This window comes from Phalaenopsis equestris, unplaced genomic scaffold (assembly GCF_001263595.1).
Source record: "Phalaenopsis equestris unplaced genomic scaffold, ASM126359v1 Scaffold000224, whole genome shotgun sequence".
In the NCBI taxonomy this organism is placed as follows: Eukaryota; Viridiplantae; Streptophyta; class Magnoliopsida; order Asparagales; family Orchidaceae; genus Phalaenopsis; species Phalaenopsis equestris.
Window position 1 is genome coordinate 7,490,477 of NW_018164666.1, and position 20,958 is coordinate 7,511,434.

The 20,958-nt window shown below is 35.3% G+C and overlaps 1 protein-coding gene across 5 annotated transcripts in view; it reads left to right on the forward strand.

The window, feature by feature from the left end:
• The window catches only part of LOC110023529 (F-box/LRR-repeat protein 13), a 64,909-nt gene that overhangs the window by 18,036 nt on the left and 25,915 nt on the right, over positions 1 to 20,958 (forward strand). For 4 of the 5 annotated variants that reach the window (XM_020722996.1, XM_020722999.1, XM_020722997.1 and 1 more), the window contains 4 exons: positions 1,429 to 1,530; positions 1,640 to 1,711; positions 14,396 to 14,467; positions 18,188 to 18,259. In XM_020722996.1, the coding sequence (XP_020578655.1) occupies positions 1,429 to 1,530; positions 1,640 to 1,711; positions 14,396 to 14,467; positions 18,188 to 18,259 (318 nt within the window). The remainder of the gene's footprint in view (positions 1 to 1,428; positions 1,531 to 1,639; positions 1,712 to 14,395; positions 14,468 to 18,187; positions 18,260 to 20,958) is intronic. The other variant, XM_020723000.1, reaches the window with a different exon arrangement.

The following is a 20,958-nucleotide window of genomic DNA, read 5'->3' on the forward strand; positions in this document are numbered from 1 at the left end:
TATATATATATATAATGAAATTTCTTCTACTGGCAATGACACTCATCTTATCAATTTATTAGCTGGTTCCTTCCCTAGAACTAGAGACAGAGACAAGACAAAATTGGGTCGCTCTCTAACTATCTGATACTCTGTATTTTGACATTTTTTTGTTTTTTTTTTAGGTCTCTCATGTATTTTTTTGTATTTTTTTTATTTGAAACCATTTGATGTGGTGGTTATCGTGTGAGCAGGGTGCCATGTTTGGGTCCTCTCACACAATCTATCTGTATTCTATTTTCTATTTAATATATTAGCCTTTGGGCTTTCTAAAAAAATATATATATTTATATATTATGAAATTTCTTCAAACCACTATGAAAAGTGATATTTGACAACGACAACCATCGCACCTGATCTTGCTTTTTTTTTTTTTGCTAAACATTAGGTAAGTTTTGTTTTTTTATACTTTAAGGGAATGCAATGGGCCGCTTATCCGCTTATCTTTGTGCTAAGCGTGCCCGTAGTGATTCTTTTGTTTTTGATGCATTTAGATGATGATAGGGAGTTGTTTGCCATACTAGTAAATGATAGGTCTCTTTTTTGGACGTTATAGATGCATATATGCATAGTTTTTGTACTTTTTGATATAGTAATGCAAATGTACATTTTCAACAAATACTCATAAAATTGTATCAAATGACGAGAATTCCCTTCCTCTGAAAAGTCGCTACCTCTAAGTGCAAAGTTACTTAGATTTTGATTTAAGAGACATTTAGAGTGCTCTCAACAAGTAGAACCTTTTTGCGCGCGCGCGTGGAGTTTTGCACTGTTTTTTGGGAAATGTAGCATTCTTTGGATAATATACTATATAAAGCTACATTTGGTGGCGTGTGGAACGATTAACACTTTCATTTCTTGGTCTCAAAACTACTTGCCGTGGCAAATTCAGGAGGACGCCTCCCTAATGAAGAGAATTCTTCAAGCTGGAAGCAGGTGGAGGGCCCTGATTAATTAAAAAGTGTAAAAGTAAATAATGTAAAACTTGATTGATGAAATGCTCTGTAATATCACATACTCATTGTTTGTTTCTTGTAGTCAATTATTGGTTATGGAGTTTGAAGAAGGTAGAATAGCTTTAGTTTTATTCTGGATAACTGAGCTGGGAATATTAGAAATTGAGTTTGAGTTCCTCATCATTCTTTGATATGCAAATTTGATTAGAAGAATGGAATAAGTATAGATCTCATGTTTAAATGGAGTACAATAGATTAGAGTTCAGGCGGACGAATTTATTTGGTAGTTTGATTTTTCAATCTGCAATTTGTTAGTTGACATAAGTGGGTTTTTATTCTGATCACATTTTCTTCATCATTTATTTATTTATTTTTTTGTCGATCATTTTTTTGGAAATTCTGATTCAAGTTTGACAAACCTACACTTATTTAGGCCTTACAAATTTAAGAGAGCTACAAATGTCATCTTGCAAAGTTAGTGATGCTGGCATTTCTCATCTGAAAGGTATACGCTCGGACCGGATTGCCCATCTGAGTATGCTTCATTGCTTTTATTTACTTGTTATTTTCTTTGTTTAGTAGCACATTGTTTAAGCTTGGTTTCTTTTTTTGTCCATCTATTTACAAATTATATTACAATACAGGTTTAAAGAAACTTGTTCACTTGAACTTGGAGGGTTGTCCAGTGACTGGTGCTTCCCTTGAGTTTATTTCAGGTCCATACCATAACCCAACCCCACCTCTACTGCAAATCTGCTATTGCATAGCTGTATGAGTGCCTACACTTCAAAATTTTATTGCTGTTCTCGATTGGGTTTGAATTTCTTGCGTGATGCTGTAATTCTTTGCTTCTGAACATCATGACTTCTAGATGATTTGAAATCAAAGCTACCTTGCTCACTTCTTCAAAAATGTTGAGCTCTATCACATGGTTCTTATTTTTAATATTTGCCATATATCTACATTTTGTTTGTCCTTTTTCTTCTATGTGCTTGATGTTGCTTATGATTGTTTTACTAAAAAATCAAATTAATCGAAATCAGTTAGATATGGAAGAAGACAAATAATTGCCAATTTCGAGTCTTAAGCTTGTTGTTGTGATGCTTGCATGAGGTCGCCTCATCTTGCTCACTCATGGGAAGCCCTGGATTTCACCTTGGTCACTTCTCAAGTTTGTTTTTTCCATGCATGTGCGACTGCCATGATTCTGCTTTTCTTGCTTGTTGGATGCACCCATTGATTGAATGCTTCACACTTTTTGGACACTTGTTGGATCTATCACACAAGCTCACCGTCTACATGTGCTAGTGTTGCCTTGTCACCACCTTTTTGCACGATTGCCACATTAGCCATGAAGCCTAATGCTAGACTTGCTTCACTCGTGGCCGTTCAAACTTGTGCAATTAGGTTATGATGTATTTTTTTTTGTACGTGAGGCGAAGTGTAAGCCATAACATTAAATGTGGCAAAATGAGAAGTGTTACAATGATATGAAATATGAAATTTGGAGTGCCATACAAACATTTTAACTTCAACTCATGATCGGTAGGTGATATACAAACATCAAAATGAGATAATATATCAAACAAAAACATAACAAGTTAAAATAAGTTTCACATAATAATTATATTGCTCCCAAATGAATGTTAACAAATAATCTTAGCCACTATGATTAACATTCATGAATTCAAAATTTTTTGGCACTCATCGTTTAGCAGGTTTTCATTAGAATTATCGTCATAATAAATTGATTTTTTTTTCGGTTCACCCTTTTGTGCAGCTTGGGCCAATATTTATCCTACATTTCTAGTCTTGTTTGATCTTAATTCATGGTTTTAAAAATTGGGCCAGATAGTTCGATTTGATCGGTTCAACTGCGAACTAAGCATTTAGCCGGTTTGGTTCAAGCTCAAAACCATTTCTACATAGAACCAGGATTGAACCGATCAGAGCCAATTACCGGTCAGTTCAAATATTGTCCAATTTTAACATTTTGATTTTTATCAGATGGTTGTAAGTAAAATATTTAAATTAATAATAGAAAAAATATTATGCCTTAAATTTTTTTATTTAGAATATCATCCAAAATATTAAAAAAATTTGCTTCAATTAAAATATTATTTGTTGAAGTGATAAAAATTATATCAATACATCAATACTCTATTATTTAAGTTATTTTTAAATAATTTAAATATTTATTATATCATCCGGTTAAACCTCATGTTCGGGTTTAAACCGGTTAAACCATTGAACTTTGAACTTTACTTTCTTCAGGTTGATGTTCGGTCTGATTTTCACAACCTTATTTTAACAATTTTTTCTCTTTTCTAATCAATAACAACCTGCAAGAAAAATAGATAAATTTTGCTACAATGACTATATCATTAGTTCCATGTAAAATATTGAGTACTTCCAATTTTGAATTTCACATTATATTTTATTCTCAAGTCATTTATATATCCTATGGTACTTTCATGAGTCCTCATTATATCCATCCATTTTAGAAAGCCATTGCTGACATCGCTTTCGATCGAGGTGCAGTTTTCCCCTCTTTAGTAGCCTAGGATCTAGCCGTAGGACCTTTCTGTCGACTACTCCTAGAAAACTAGTGAAAAAGCCATCATCGTTAGCAATTTTGAACTTTTCTTCGCTCGACTTGTTTTCTTCGCTCGACTTGACGTTCCATATAGTAGTTTTGATCGCTATTGCTTAGCAGGTAAGACTTTCTGAAGGAACTCAGGAAGTATTCCTATAGGACTGTCGGCTTTAGGATTGACTGTACTCGTTGATTTGGCTTCGCCGCGCTCTTCGCCGTCATGTTTAATCGAATTCGAGCCGAGTTTTTGACGTGATTTGGGTCGCGACGCGTTTTCGTCCCAATCGTCGATGATGTCATCTAAACGACTCTGGATGACGAAATAGACTGCGCCGATGCGTCCGGAACATCAATTTTGCCTAGAGGGGACATTCGTTTCATTGCGACGACACGTCTTGAGGAAAATACATATTTAAGTGCTAATTATAATAATAGATATTACTTTATTATTATTATAATTATAATTAATAACTTATGTAAAAAAAATCCTTAACCTAGTTTATTTCCCCTCCCGTTTCTTCCTCTCGCGTTTGTGGACCTCTGCCCTAACTGCGGTTCGCTCGGTTTCACCTGGCCCACTCCTTTGTGCCGTTGGAGTTTCGTCCCCGAGCTCATTCCTCTCGCACGCGAGACATCCTCGCAGGCGACCCATCCCCTTATCATTGCTGAGGATCCTATCCTTTGCGAGGATCGTATCCTCTGCTCTCAACCCTCCTTGCCGCAAAGTGTGCCCTCTGCGAGGATCGTATCCTCTGCGCTCGATCCTTCTGCCGTATCTTCTTAATCATTATTCTCCTTCTCTGATATATATTAGAGCTTGATTTTGTAGCCCTGGGGTTATGCCGAAAAATCTCTGAGGGAGGAAACTCTGTCATTTTCTACTCACTTCTTTAATTTTCTGGTGCTTGAATTGGTTTCCTCTTGCTGTTAGAGGAGTTGAAGTTGGGGAGTGTCTTTAAAAGTGCCTTCAAAGTTCCTGTGTTACTTTCTTTTGCTTCAATGAGGTATCTTTTCCCCTTTTGTGCTTTGCGCTTTTTTCGGTTTTGCCCTGCCGAGCCCCTGTTAGCTCGGTGCGATGGGTGATACAACATGCTGACTTAGTTGACACTTATATTTTTGAATACATGATACTCAAGCATCTAGGAGTAGAAATGCAAGCATACTTTAAGGGCTAGATTTGATTACCTGTTTAGAAGGATAGAAGTATAGCATGTTATCGATTTTTCTCTTTTCCCTACTTGCTTAAAATGGTAAAACTATGACATATTTCTATTACTGTGAATGAGAAGGTTGAAACGTGGCTTTGAGATGATGTTAGCTCCTTTTTTCTCTTTTTGTTCAAAAGCAAGTTGGAATAATTGAAAATGTAGCTTTGAGCTGATGCTGGCTCCTCTTGCAAGCATGTTGGGATATGCATTATGAGGCTTTTCATCTATTCTTATTTAGCATGAGATATTGGAGAGTTTATTTGGCCTTTCATGCATGTTTGGGGGCCCGACTTTGGTTTCTTATGGCTCTTCCTTGCTTGAAATACATGTTATGGGAGGATTTATTTAATTCGATAAGTCTTGTAACTTGTTTTGGTGGTTGGGTTTAGCACCTCACGAGGCATCACTTTGTTTAAACTTCTATTTGAAGTTGTTTCATGCTTGGAATATTTAAGTTGGGGGCCTAAATATACTCTCTATATTGTTGCTCTTGTTTAAGACATGTAGGCTCTATCTTGATGTTTCAAAAGGCATGTGAACTACTCTTTTGTTCTAAATGGGTCGGTTTCACCTTGAAGTAGCTGTTTAATTTCTGTTAAAGCTTGAGTTTCTATCGATGCTTGGGCCCTGTTTTAGCCTTGAGTGGCTCGGTTTCTGGCCCCCATTGGGGGCCTGCTCTAGCCCTTGACTCTTGCCTGATTATGAGGCTTATTTTTGTTTGATTTGGGGTGTGGCTTTATTCTTTTTGCCCCTTCTGGTTTTCGGTTTGCCTAAAAATGCGTGGGTTTGGATTTGCTATCATATACTGCATTTGATTAGCCTTTAAAGCTTTGATTTGATCTCTTTAGGAGCTCGGTTTTTATCTTGGAAGGGTTGGAGGCTGTGTTCTGGATTGAGATCTTGTCTTGGGTATGTGAGCTTTACTTGTTAACCTCTAGGGATTTATTTTGGCTTTATTTGGGAGCTCGGTTTGCTTGTTTTAGCTCCTACCCGAGAGCCTGTTGTGGTGTTTATTCCTTTCCTTGTTCCATAACTGTGGGAAGGTTCAGTTTTATTTGCTTTAACCTCTATTTGGGAGCTTGGTGTTGTCTTGTCCTGTCCCTACCCGAGGAGTGGTTTGGGTTTGATTTTTGTTTGCCTTAGTCCCTACCCGAGAGCCCATGATTGATGCCTTATACTTGTCCCTACTCGAGAGTTTTGTTGGCTGCCCTTTGCTTACTTCTGTCCCTTACCCGAGAGCTCGTTGAGAGCCAGTCTTGTGCCCTTTTTCTGCTCTTACCCGAGAGCTTGTTGGGGGCCTGTCTTGTGCCTTTTTCTGCTCTTTCCCGAAGGCTTGTAGTGGAGTTGGTCCATGCTTGTTCTTAGCTCCACCCATGAGCTTGTTGGTAACTTGTTGGTAGGTGAACTTGTTGGTAGGCTATCCGGGGTTGTTTGACTCTTTCTGCCGAACTTAGTGTGACTTGAATGTTATTGATGAATCAAGTTTGTCATCCAAAAACATATGCATTTGCCCTATCTATAGAGTGAGGTGATCAAAAATAAATTGAGCATATTTCTTATGTCTTACTTGGGGGAAATTGGAGCCGGTTTGAATGATTTATACAAGCTTGTCCATTCACTCTCTTACGTATCAAAGGCAATACTTTGGGTAGTTTTCTTGTTGCTACTGTGGCCGTGGGCTCCTTTTGTGCCTTGGGTTGCCTTGGCCGTGAGCCTCCGCTCCTTTTGTGCCCTGAGTTGCCTTAGCCGTGAGTCTCTTTGGCTCTATTTTGCCTTGACCAAAAGCCTTGGTGGCTATACCCTCGTCCATTGACCCCGACCGTGAGCATTTCTTTGGTTTTATGGGAAGATTTTATGCTTATTTGATATATGAGACTTGATTAATTTAGAAGTTGAAAGATTCTGATTTTTGTATGGGTTTGGAAATACTAGTGGTGGGTTCCCCCGGGGCATTTTTTTCTTTTTTGGTCATATTTTGCTTTATTTATGAAATTTGAGAGATTTTCGAATTTTATCTTGGGAGAATGTTTGGCTGAGACGAATTGATTTCATAAAAGATATCTTTGGGGTTTGGATACTGACGTTAGGAGGTCATTTTGACTCGGGTTAAGCCTTTTATAAAAATGTGAGAAAGTGACATCCTTTCAGATTGATTCAAGGATCTTCGTGTCTTTCTTTTCAGGTCTTTTTCGTCATGAGTTTTCAAGGATCACCCCATTTTTGTTCTTTTTTTTTCTTGCTTCTTGGTTCGGTTTTTGATGCTTATGTCCGATACATAAGTGTCCACGTATTGCCTTTTGCTATACGTGAAACCATGAAACAAGGTCGCAAGTAGGTCGATTTTGTTTTGGGACTTAGGGCGGTGATGACAAAGACACACTGGAGATAGATCAGAATGATATGTCATCCTACGACATCGGGATCCGATTCAAGAACTCATCAGGATCCGATTCAGGAATCCGGTGAGCTGTAAGATGACAGTATCATTCATCGACACAAGACTAGCGGGAGTTGACCCGAACCTTCTTAGGTTGTTGGTAGCCTTATGCCCGACAGCGCGATCGACTCATGGACAACTACTTTTCAAAATTGATAAAAATAAATTTGATAGGAACAAATACACATTTTTCTAAAACAAAAATACATTTTTCGCTACTAACAAAATTAATACAGCCCACTTTTTGCATGTTTGAAACCTATGTGCATGTTGAAAATATAAATTTTAAATACATTTTAAACATCGATTGTCCACCTGTTGATCACCTGTTTAGGCTAAGGAGTACCCTCGTGAGTTAGGTTCGATAGGACACCCTTCTAGTTGAGTGTCGGGCTTCATACATACGGGTGACCGAGTAGCCTTCGATGACCCTCGAGTACTAATATATAGTTGAGCCTAGCCCCGACCCGAGTGCTTCTGGTCCCCCTCTTTTCGGATTTTTTCATATGTTTTTCTTGGAATTTTTAGACAAAGCACTCGTGGTCTCTTTTCGGGATTTTCCCGTGTTTTCTACGATTTTAATTGATTTGTCGATTCGTCGATTTCCTCGCATTTCTCTTGTCGTGAGTCTTTTGACGATCTTTCTCGAGATTTATAGACGATGTTTCTTTGTTTTCGTTTATATAAAACATTTCAGTCCGTTTCCTCAAGTTTTGTTGCTTGTACCTGTTGCATCAATTACATCTAAAGAACAGCGGACCTCCTAGGTATACAGGTTTGTTTTATATTTACAACATGTTACTTTCTTGCAAATCACCTACATGCTGTATTTTTTTACTTTTCCTTTACCCCATAGGTTGTACTGTTCTCTCTACTGCATACTCTTTTGCTTGTCCCGTGCTACATATTCTATTGTTATGCTATGCACTATACAACTTCAACATGTTCCCTATAAAATATCTGAAGAACTACAACCATAGGGCCGCCAGATTTGACATTATAATCTGACGCCCTAGGCCCTAGAAAACTTAAACTACTTGTCACGACAAGGAGCTTCGAACTAGCTCGGAGGCAGCACGACCATCTTCAACAACAGAACATGTCTTTCCCAGCTAAACAATTCCTTTCCTAGACATTAAAACAATAATCTATAAGATTTCGAGGTTGTTCGCCTAGCGCAACATAAATCCTCAACCTTTTCTTTAGGCATTTTTGTATAACTCTGCTGTACGATCTAAGTCTTAACTCGTTTTAGGATTCTGAGGTTGTCATTCGTTACGACCTAAATTCTCACACATTCCAAGCTATTTGTGTGATCGTTTCACACGAATGTAAGCCCTAAATAGATAAAATTGGCAGGATAAAACATTTGAATATTTCTCCTCGAAACCGAAGCCAAATCATAGGGTAGACTGGGAAGTCACCGAGGATCTTCTCTGGATCTGTGACATCCCCTAGTTCTTCTTTCTTTGGATTTTGTAATAAATGTTCCAAATTTGAGTCATTCCTATTTCACACCTTTGTCCGGTTTCGTTGAAAAGTTTCATCCTTTTGAAGTTCTTGAAGATGATTTTTTCTGATTTTTATCGAGAGTATTCTTAAATGACTCCAGTCATTTAAGATGTAATTAACTATAGGTGCTTGCCTTTATAGGAAGTTTTTCCGAACCCAGCTTAAAATAAATCATATTTAATTTTTCATATTAAATAAGGGGAATTTGTCGGCAAATAAAACGATTTCGCGGATCAAACAGACGTCATATATTTCTTAGTTTATTTGATCGAGCCTCATCCTCAAGTCTCGTGTTTATCGCTCAGGATAGATACAGGGTTTGAGGTAATCCTCTTTCATTTAAACTATGAAAATTATGGGGTTAGTTTGATTTCATATTTTTCTAAACTTAAATCTATATGTAAATTCAAACGTCCTTCCGAAGAGGGCGACAAGATTTCGATTCCGGCGACCGACAGCCTCATACGGGCGAATCACCACACCCTAACTTTTTATCGCCGACAGCCATACATAGGAAAATTTAATTAAAATATTGTTACCTGCAATTATTCGCAAAATAAGAACAGATAAATAAATAAATAATTTTAGGTTTAGAAAAGAAAAACATTATTTATTGTTACTGTGAAGAAGAGGTGATGTGATGGTGGAAGAGTAAATGTTCTGGTCAAGGATGTGATGATAGCATTGCTAGGAGATTACGATGGTTGAGACGAGTGTTTTAGACTTGATAGTTTGGGTCAAACTATGACCGTGACACGTGAGGGTGAGGAAGTTGATAACTTTTCTAATAATTGAAAATTAAATAATAAATGAGGGTTAATTAATAAATGTATAAATATATAATTGGCGGTCGATAGCTCAACTAGGGTTTCGAATGGCGATTTCCGTCGCCTATGATTGTCGCTCGAATGAGAGGGCTCTCACCTCGTCTCTGTTCTACACTCCGCTTCCGCTCGTCACTTTAGCTTCGTCTGTTTGTGTCGACTTCTTCAACGCCGACGGTTCCCTCTTCGATTTCGACGACGACGTCAATAGCTGTTCGAGTCCGCGTCGTCCTTGTTTCGACGCCGACTTGCCTGACAGTTCGCATCTGCGGCTTTCTGTTCGACGCTTGCTGCTTTCTGCCCGATAGTTCGCATCTTCGCGTTCTAATTTCTCGGCACTACGCAAACAACATTTTTATCGAGAGCTTCTAGTAGGAGGATTTCCCTGCTCATATGACGCTTCCTTCTTCTTCAGTTGCACCTGACAAAACCTCCTTTGCTGAAGTCGTGGGTAATCCTCAGTTGGAGTCGGCGGTTGTCTTCCCCTAAATTTATAAGGATTGTTGTGATGATACAAATGACTGCCTCTTTGTTAAGAATGCAAGTAGGAAAAGTGAGAAAACAATACTTTTTTTCTTTGAATTAGAAATTTCAACCCTGACTGAGAAATTCAATTTCGTTCTTATTGGAAAATTTCAATGGGGGCACCCACCTATGGAAAATATCATAAAAGGTTTTGATGATCTCAAACTAGCAGGAAAGTGGAATGTGGGGCTCATGGATGGGAGCATGTGTTGATTCAATCAACCGTGGCTGAAAACTACACTCAGATTTTCTCCAAAAAAATCTTAGCATTACAGGCAAGTCAATGAAGTTACTTAAGTGGTTTCCTGATTTTGACCCTAATCATGAATCTCCTACTGTACCGGTATGGTTTAGTCTATCTGGTCTTAAGCTGCATTTTTTTCATCATTAGGTTCTTTGCTCTATTGGGGCCATACTTGGGGACCCTATGAAACTTGATCTACCCACTTTCAACCTAACCAGCCTTCTGTGACCAGAATACTTGTAGAAAGAGATATTACTTTACCTGATGTTACTGAAGTCTGGTTGGGAACAACTCATAATGGATATTGACAACAAATCGTCATGGAAGATAAACCTCATTATTTTTCTCATTGTAAGATGTTTGGGCATATCCTTGATAAATGTCATAAACTCAATTCTAATTTTAAATCTAAAGATCAAGTGAATAAGGATGAGTCTAACCCCACTGCTCTAGACATATCTGTTCTACCTGGAGAGAAAACTATCACAGGACAGTATTTGACGTCTGATTCTCTATGGAACCCCCCCTTATGACAATACTATTTCTGTGATTGTTGTGATGCTGGATGGCATTACTGGGCAACCTACACTTTCAAACTCTATTGAAAACAGTGCTGAAGGATCCTTACCTACAAAGGATAATGTTCGGACTGATCATCAAGAGATCCTTGCTGCTCCCCATCTTCAGGAAGTATCAGGTATAGAGGCGACAACTCATACTTCACATATACTAGAACCTATTGTGGGTACAACTATTGGCAATCTTTCTACTACAGCTCTACCACCTCATTCAAATGAGCAACAAACTTCGGATGAGGAATGATAGGTCTACACTTCCAGGAGGAAGATAAGAGGAAGAAGAAGAGTAGAGATCTACTTGAGCTAAGTAATCTAATGGATGATACTTTGGTTACGTCAGATAATGATACACACCTCACTAATTTGTTAGCTGGTTCCCTTCCGTGAACTAGAGGCAGAGACATTTTTAAATTGGGTCGTCTCGATTGATCTTATATTTACCATCTCTTTTTTGATTTTTCTTTTTTGTGTGTGTTGTACCGTGTGGGTTGGGTACCTATTTGGGCCAGCTCATACAATCTATCTGTATCCTTTTTTCCTTTAATATAATTGCCCTTGGGCTGTTTTTTTTGATATATATATATATATAATATATATATAATTATAAATCAACTTAATCTACAAATGAGGTGCGTCACTTACTATGAAGCGTGCAAAGGCATTGAGGTGTGCCTCAAGGCACATGCCGTAATGAGCAATTTTATAATTGTGCTCATTTTATAATTGTTCGTCACCAGCCGCAAGCCTCCCAACACTAAATGAAAAACATTCGCCACCTTATATATTGCAACAATCGAAGGAGATAGAACACAAACTGTACAAGGTGAATATAATTAAGGCTAACAATGAGACATAATGTGGAGAAAAGAATTGGGTGAGAAAACATGACAGGTTTAATTTTTTGCTTCAACAATATCTTGCATTTCATTGATATTATATCCGGCCGGGAATGAAGATTTCTCCGAGTTCCATCGATTATTGAATTTGCCAAATCTTTACCTTTTTCTTTTGATCTTTGATTGGGGTTAAGGATGAGATTGCCGCATAATTGATGAAGATTTATCGTTGTTTGAGTCACAAATCTCAAGCTATCACTGGGCAAGGGCTAGCACAACTGACTTGCATTTTCAATTTCATTGGTTTACTCAAAATCTCTAAATCTTCTTCATGCAGATGAAGGGACTATCGTTGTTTGATTCATAAACTAATGATAGTTGATATTATGTACAGGCATTGTTGATGATAGAAGGAATTATTTGACTATTTTAAGTGTACTTAAGCCCTTATAGTAGATTTTTTTAAATTTGGATTGGTCTGAGAGTTATCAGAATAATTTTGGTCAAAGGCTTTGCAAAATGATCCTTTTGGCGGATGCATTAGAATTCAACTTTTTTTTTCAATAATCGTAAGATTATGTGGCAATAGACACCTTTTGAAGTGTAGAAGTAACATCCATTTCCAGGCCTTGGTCTTTGATGACCTAGAGAGAGGAGCATTGGCAGCATCATTTGCAATTACCAAAACATAAATTCTATTGAATATAGAGGTGATTTATTTAATTAATGCAATCCTAACCTAGGAGAAGTCACCCATACAAAGGTGGTAGCTGGTTCCTTAAAAGTATCAAAATGTGGGAACTATTTTATCGTTCACATCAGAAAGTTAAAAGCATATTAGGCATGACTAGAGAAGAGCCCGATGTAATTTGGCACGAAAGAAAGTGTAATCATGATACTGAGATGATTAAGTAGATCATTTGAATGCTCACTAGCTGATTGTAAATCTAGTTCAAATTTACGAATGATTAGGATTGATAAAAAATTTGTTAAGTATGGGGCATGGCTGAAAATTGTGCAATACAAGCCTTGTCTTAATGCTTTTTATGAATTTTCAATATGAGTTATGCACCTCATGGCTTTTTATGTAATGCATTCGTCTCATAGTATGTAAGGCGGCCTTGCCTCAAAATTTGAGGCTTGTGCCTCATGTTTAAGATTTATATTGATTTTATAACAATATATATATTAACTAAAGAACCCCTTGCCTCAATTTATTTTTGGGAATTTTGACTTTTTATGCTCCGTTGTACCAAAAATTCCCCAAAAAGTGATTATCATGAACTGTTTTTTTTTTTTTCAAATTAATTCAAATTAATGTACATAAAATAAAAAATTCAATGATTGCTTGATCTTTGATTGATTGCGATTTGAACATGGATGGATCATGGTTCAATGATAGTTGGCTAGAAGATTGATGGTTTGATCATAATGCAAAATTGTGCGATCATTATTCAATAATGAATCAAAGATGATTCAAAGAAAGGTTAATCATGGTAAGAAGATTACTCTATTGTAATTCTTAGATCATTCAAATCATGTTCGAAGATGGATTGATTATTGTGTGTTAAGTATGTCATCATTATTTGAAGATTGTTCAATTGTGATTAATTTATGTATTATATCCCAATTGATTAATGAGGGATGTTATTACAATAACTATGACACAACCGAGCGCATTTGGCATGAATAGTGAAGTAATTATTAAAAAATAGGTTGAGCTTATATTTACTTGTTAAATTTACACCTTGATATGTTTTTTACTTGTTGTTTTTCTGATGCTTCTTAATTCATAGTTTGATGTTAGGATGTTAGTAAAAGATTGCATTACTTAAAAGATAAAAGATTAAGCTGCAAGTCAAACCAAAAGTGCTAGAGGTTTGCTTAATGGTGAGATCAAGCTGCAATCTTTAATCAAATTGCAGGGGTTTTTTAGCTGTAAATGTTTCCGTGATGGTTTCTTGAGTCACGTGTTATCGGCTTAACACTAGATATTAAAGAAAATCATCATAATGGAGTTTGTCGATGCTTGTAAAAGAACATAGGTATCAAATTGTTGCGTTTGAAAATTAGTGGCCGAAATTGCAAAATTAGGCAGAGCTTAAGCTGACAATACTTGAGGGCTGTACGCCACCTTAGGCTCTATTTTATGGAAAATGGGATGCTAAAACTCGGCAGTTTTTAATCATCTCAGCTCAATTATGAAGAATACTTTTTTTGGGTAGAAAATGATAACAAGTGCACTGATTAAATTAATAAAAATTTAAATTTCACCTCATCTTAAGTCCAAAAACTTTGTTAAATGAGATTTTAAAATCTTTGTTACCATATGTTCATTATTAGTATCATGAGATTTTTTTTTGAAGCACTTAAATTTATTTATTGATGTTGATATCTATTTTTTGGTAGGTTTTGCTTTACTTTTGTATCTGAATCTTAGTCGGTGCTGTTTATCTGATGAGGGATGTTGATGTCCATTTATTTATTAAAAAAAATTCAAATTTCTCCTCATCACAAGTTGGAAAATGCTGTTAAATGAGATTTTAAAATCTTTGTTACCATATGCTCATTATTAGTATGATGAGATTTTTTTAAAGCACTAAATTTATTTATTGGTGTTGATGTCTATTTTTTTGACAGGTCTTGCTTCACTTTTATATCTGAATCTTAGTCGGTGCTGTTTATCTGATGAGGGATGTGAGAATTTTTCTGGTCAGTCATTACTTTGGTTTTTATTAATATTGCCATCAATTGAAATGTTTGGTTCATTGTAATTTTAGTCTAGTTTACTAACAAACGCTACTTGTAATTTCTACACTTCTATATATTGAGAAATATGGCCGAAAATTTCGTTGTTGTTTTGTGGGATATTGGATATGATGTTTTTAAGAAGAGAAGGAATGTCTTGATAACTTTCTTTTTTGTACGGTGCAATGTTGGCTGCACACAATGCCAGGTTAATTAACTAATTCTAACCAACACGTGCTTAGCATGTTTCTTCATATTATTGAGATCTTTTCGGTCAGATGTTTAATATAGTCATCCTTTAAACAATCTATATTGAGGTTTAAACTGATATACAATTTTTTTAATCAATTTAATATGAATGCAAGTTATCTTTTTGAACTGCAGTCACTTTAAATAAATACGTTGTAATGTTGTCATTTTGAGTTTGATAGAATGAGCTTAGGAAGCATTTAAACAAAGATCAATGTTTTCAATTAAAAGTTGCTTGAATTGTAAGAGATTTGGGAACCAATATTTGTGCCCTAATTATTCTGCATTGCTTGATGTCCGGTTTAATCATTATAAAGCATTTTTTATTTTGTTTAATAAGCATTCGCATAGGATCTATCAAGATCAATAGCGTTAATTTTGTTTTGGAGCCTCTGTGTACAAAATTTAATTGGTAGAAATATTGATGTTCACTACTGATAGGATTAGAACTTCTTTCATATTTATGTGAGATACATTATGATACTAGATTTAATTCAAGCAACAATAGAAAAGTAAATATTATTATTGAAAGCAAATAGACGGTTACAAATGACACCGTGACAGAGAAACGACAATAACAAACATATAAACATAACTAAAAGTTGAATCCAAGGGATGGTGGTTGGTGGCCATTGGTAGGGTGGCAGATAAGCAGCGAAACAACAAACAAAGGGCTTGTGAGTTGTGGCAATGGTGTCGGTTGGTTGGACAGCGTGTAGACAACAAGGCGAGGGGGTTGGTGGGGTTGTGGCAACGAGTCAAGATGGTGGGGTTGTGACTATGATTTTGGATGGCTGGAGAGTGGTAGGAGTTGGACTGGATGGTAGATGGCTGAGCGGTGGAGGGAAGTGCACGGGAAGCTTGGAGGTTGCAGGAGAAGTCGAAGATAAACCACCTCGGGAGCGAGATACAGCCAGAGCACTACTCGACTCTTGGAGGATAATCACCAGTTCATAATGAGATATACCCGAAGCGCTATTCGCCCTTAGGTATAGTAATAGGGGAAGCCGACGGCTGTCCTAACACAAACAACATAAAAAATTGAAACCTAAACCTTAATACAATGCATATATATGAAATGACTAGAATGGAATGAAAAGAAAGGAGAAAAATTGCTGAAGTTGAAAACAAATTGAAAATGAGGCGCTTTGTTCGGCTTTGTGCCATTCATATGAGCCGGGTGCGTGCACGGTCACGGGACCATGGGAAGCCCCTTCTGCTTCTGTAGCGGGAGACGTCTGCTTCACACTATTGTCTAATTTCATCTTTGTGTTTAGATTTTAATTCATTTTATTATTGTTAATTATGAAATATGTATTGGTATTGTTAAGTATCATTTCTGTTTGATGATTATTCAGCCAAATTAACCTCTATATTCTCATAGGTAAATTACAAAACAGTCAAAGTAGGCTACCATTGATTTGAAGTTGTATTAGTTTTTGTGCCTTTCTGAACTGCCCATTTTTTGGTTGAATGCCTTAGTATTTATTTTTTATTTTTTATTTGATTGATGTTATTAGGATGATTTATCTTTTTGGTTAATCCTAGATTTTAATTTGAATTTTTTAGTATTTCATCTTAAATGTAATTTCAAATTATTGTTCTTATTTTGTCACTCTATTTATTTAATAGATACTTTGACAATTGATTGGTTTGATGAATAAATTTTTTGTTGTGGTTAAATCTTCTCTCTTGCATTAAGTTGTGTACAAAATTATAAATGGGATCAAGTTTTATTTTCTTTCAAAATATTTAATGATTTATAACGTTGTTAACAAATGACATTATTTGATGGCATATAAAAACCCAACTAGAAACTTAATTTAACCCATGCATTCCATCGGCCAAAAAAAATTTAATATGCCAAAATATCATGTACAAGGCAGCATAGTTAACTGTATTACACTGGCTTATGAAATTATAATCTCTTTCAATACATTTAAGACTGTTCATTAAGAAATGTTTACGTAGATAGGGAGTGATCAATTTTGAAATTGCATAAAATGCTTGTCATTATCATTATCATTTTTCTTTTCTTTATTTTAGTTATTTCTGTGATGGTTTATGAATCTCCTTTTATCTTATTTGTTTTTGCTGAGTGTTTCATGAGAAAATTTAAACCTTTTTTTTAATCTTTTTGAACATTTTTTTATCTAATGCTACCTTAACTACAGTTATTTTTTTCCCTAATTTTTCTACCCCAATTTTTTGCACTCATTTAATGGGTGTATTTACTACCTTTATTTGCACATGTCAATGCTATCAAAGTTTATTTTTCAATGATCTATCTTTGTTGCTAGTTAGTATAAATTATGTACACATTACATGCTTGCTTACATACCTCCACGCCCCCCCTTGAAGCACATGCCTAGACATGTACTTGCCTGCACACAAACTCGGCATACACATGCAAATTCATGCACACACATGCAGATATGATTAGCCTCTCCTTTGTTTATATGGATAAAACCCACTTGGTGACATAGGATAATGTGCAAATGGTTTCTATCCATGTAGAAGGATAGTACTGTTCTGTTTTCCCTTATATATGTGTGTGCTAGGAGGAAAATTTCCGGTGGATTTCGAGTGAGGTGTGGTATGTTATAAAGTTGGACTTTAATCCCCTTTCGGATGAGAGTGTCTACAATCCTTTATGGGGTCACAGCGTGGGTATGCAACATTCTTTCTTCATCTACCAAAGGAAAACTATTTATGGATGAGTTTCATCGTTTTCTATTATGCTTTAACCATTCATATAAAAATTGCAATGAAAGGACTACAAGGATAACTTGATGAGAGATAAGACTGCCTTGAAAAATTTTTATTTACTCATGTATTTAAGATATTATATTTATGTATAATGCTTATTTAAGACAAATCATGTATGATTTGAAATCTGCGGAGAAGATTCTCATAATCCATTACTAAATTTCACGTCATTTGTAATACATCGTCCAATGTAATTATCTCCTCATGTCGTTAAGGCATCCATTAAGATTTTTTGGTTACATTTGATTGATGATAATTCTTATAAATGTATAAAATCGTTTAATGAACAAGTTTGAATAAGATTGAAGTTGTTGAAGTGTTGATCCAATATTTGTAGGTCATACTTACAAATGCAAATGTTTTTGTAGAAATCTTGATTTTTAAATGTTTGCATCTAATTGCAAGCAAGACTGGCTTTCAGTCTTTTGTTTGTAATTTTTGAATTAGGGTTCTCCTGTTAGCTTTCTATCAGTGAGAGACATAGAGAGAGGGTGAGTAAAGGAAGGAAAAATGGCCGAGGGAACTGTTGGGTTCAAACCAATGATCCTGTACCAACTGCTACAATATTCTTTTTACAGGCCTGCTAAAATGATTAACTATTTATGCATTTTTCTGAGATTTTTTTTATTTAATTTTTGAGCTTACTCAGAAACTTGTGCTGCACAGGTCTTGTGAAACTCAGAGTGTTGAACTTGGCTTTTAATAACATCACTGATGCATGCTTGGTGCATATAAAGGGTAAGTTTCTTCATTTTTTTCTTCTATGTATCCTGATTTATTCTTGGTGCTCGGAGCGCACCCATCCTAAACTTAAATGTACATTTATGATGTCGGGCATTTAATACCCCAAATTCACACATTTGATGAGGCGATATTTCTAAAATTATAGCACAGAAAAAAAGTATCAGAGATACACTGGATTTCTAGGGATTTTGCATGCACATGTTTTTAATCCTTGACCTAATTTATTTGAAGAAAACCATTAGGAGGGCAATATGACTTGTGTTAGAGCGATAAGTAACTTCTTTTTGCTGCATAAATGTAAATGCTTATGTATAGTTATAAAGAATGTATACAAAATTAAGATAGGTGAGGATAATATTGTCTATTGTGAGTATATAAAATAATAATAATAATATAACTTTCTATCATTGTACTTTCCTGCTATATATATTTAAAGTTTATGATGAATAGTTGACCACCATAGATTGCTTTCTTATGCAAACAAATTCTCTCAAATCCTACACCAGAAGGTGTTATCAATGTTGGCTGGCACTTTGGGGGTTCAATTAAATTTTTTTTTTGCTCTTTTAGATCCTACTACAAATAAAAAGCAAGAAAAAAAAAAAAAAAGCCTGTAAAATGCAACGTTAGCTTGTTTCTCAATGAGAACCCGCTAATTGCATCTTTTATTTTAATTATGATCAAACTTTAATTTGAATCAAATGGGTTGCAACTTTATTTGCCAATGCCCTCTCAAGTGCCAACTTAATACGAAAAAGTGATGCTATTACCAAACCAATAGTCTTTTCAAGTTTAACTTTTTCCAATACAATTGCTTTGAAGATGAACCCATCTCTCTCATCTGTAATGGTACATAACATCTTTTAAACTAATAAATCGGAGCGGTGATAAGTCACATTAAAGGTTTGGTTGTTACCAATATATATATATTTTTAATTTTGACATTCGCCCGCCCCGTAAATTATCAGCAGAATTTTGCTTACCATGGTTTGACTATCGCTACACCGACACCCGAGTGTAGTGTCAAATAAGCAAGGGTTTCCACATTACGGACGAATGCAGGTAAAGAAGTTAGTCCATGGAACTAAGGAAACTAATATTAAGATAGGATCTTGGAATATAAGTACTCTCAATGGTAAATTAATGGAATTAGTTGATATTTGCCCGCCCCGTAAATTATCAACAGAATTGTGCTTACCCTGGTTTGAACAACACTACACCGGCGCCCGAGTGTAGTGTCAAATAAGCAAGGATTCCCACATTACGGACGAATGCGGGTAAAAAACTTAGTTCATAGAACTAAGGAAACAAATATTAGGATAAGATCTTGGAATATAGACTCTCAATGATAAATTAATGGAATTAGTTGACATTCGCTCGCCCGTAAATTATCACCAGAATTGTGCTTACCATAGTTTGAATAACACTACACTGGCGCCCGAGTGTAGTGTCAAATAAGCAAGTGTTTCCACATTACGGACGAATGCGAGTAAAGAAGTTAGTCCATGGAACTAAGCAAACTAATATTTGGATAGGATCTTGGAATCTAGGTACTCTCAATGGTAAATTAATGGAATTAGTTGATATTATGATTCATAAAAAAATTAATATCTTATGTATTCAAGAAACTAAATGGGTTGGAGAAAAGACTAAGAAAATTGATAGTTTAGGTTTTAAACTTTGGTATTCTGGTAAGAGTCGCACTAGAAATGTTGTGGGTGTAATTATAGATAAGAGTTTGAAAGATAATATTATAAAAATTAATAGAGTTAGAGATAGAATTATAACCTTTAAGATTATCATTGATAATAAGATTTTTAATATTATAAGTGCTTATGCTCCTCAAGTAGGTTTAGATACAAGGTCTAAAGATAATTTTTGGAATGACTTAAAAGCCTTAATATAAATGATACCTCTTGAAGAAAGAATTTTTATTGGAAGAGATTTAAATGGACATGTCGGTAAAGTGATAGAAGACTTCAAAAATACTCATGATGGCTACGATTTTGGAGTAACTAATAAAGAAGGTAATCAATTTTCTTATGAGAAGAAGAGATCGTTGAGATTGTAAAGATTGTAAGGTCATTCCAAGCGAGAATTTAAGTACCCAACATCATTTATTAGTTCTAGATTTTAAGATGACTAGGACTCATCATCGTAGAATTAGATGGAGCAACCTAAAAGATACAAATAAAATTATTTTTATGAATAAAATTCAAGATTTCAAAAATTGGGATGTTCATAAAGAAACAAATATTATGTGAGATAAAGTAACACACTACTAAACAAGTAACAAATTATGTGCTAGGAGAATCAAAAGAAAAAAATTTTATAAATAAAAATAGTTGGTGGTGGAATAATAATGTGCAAGAAAAGATAAAATATAAGAAGTTATGTTATAAAAATTGGTATAAATGTAAAAGCTTAGAGAATTAGAAAAAATATCAAACGACCCGCTGAGAGTCTAAAAGAACAATCTGTGATGCTAAAAATTCTGCTTTTAATGATTTTTATAATAGATTATATACTAAGAAGGGTGAAAAATATATGTATAAACAAGCCAAACAAAGAGAAAAGAAAAGTAAAGATTTAACTCAAGTAAAGTGTATTAAAGATGAAAATCAAAAAGTACTTTTCTTAGAAAAAGATATTCAACATAGGTGAGTGAGTTATTTTGATAAACTTTTTAATGA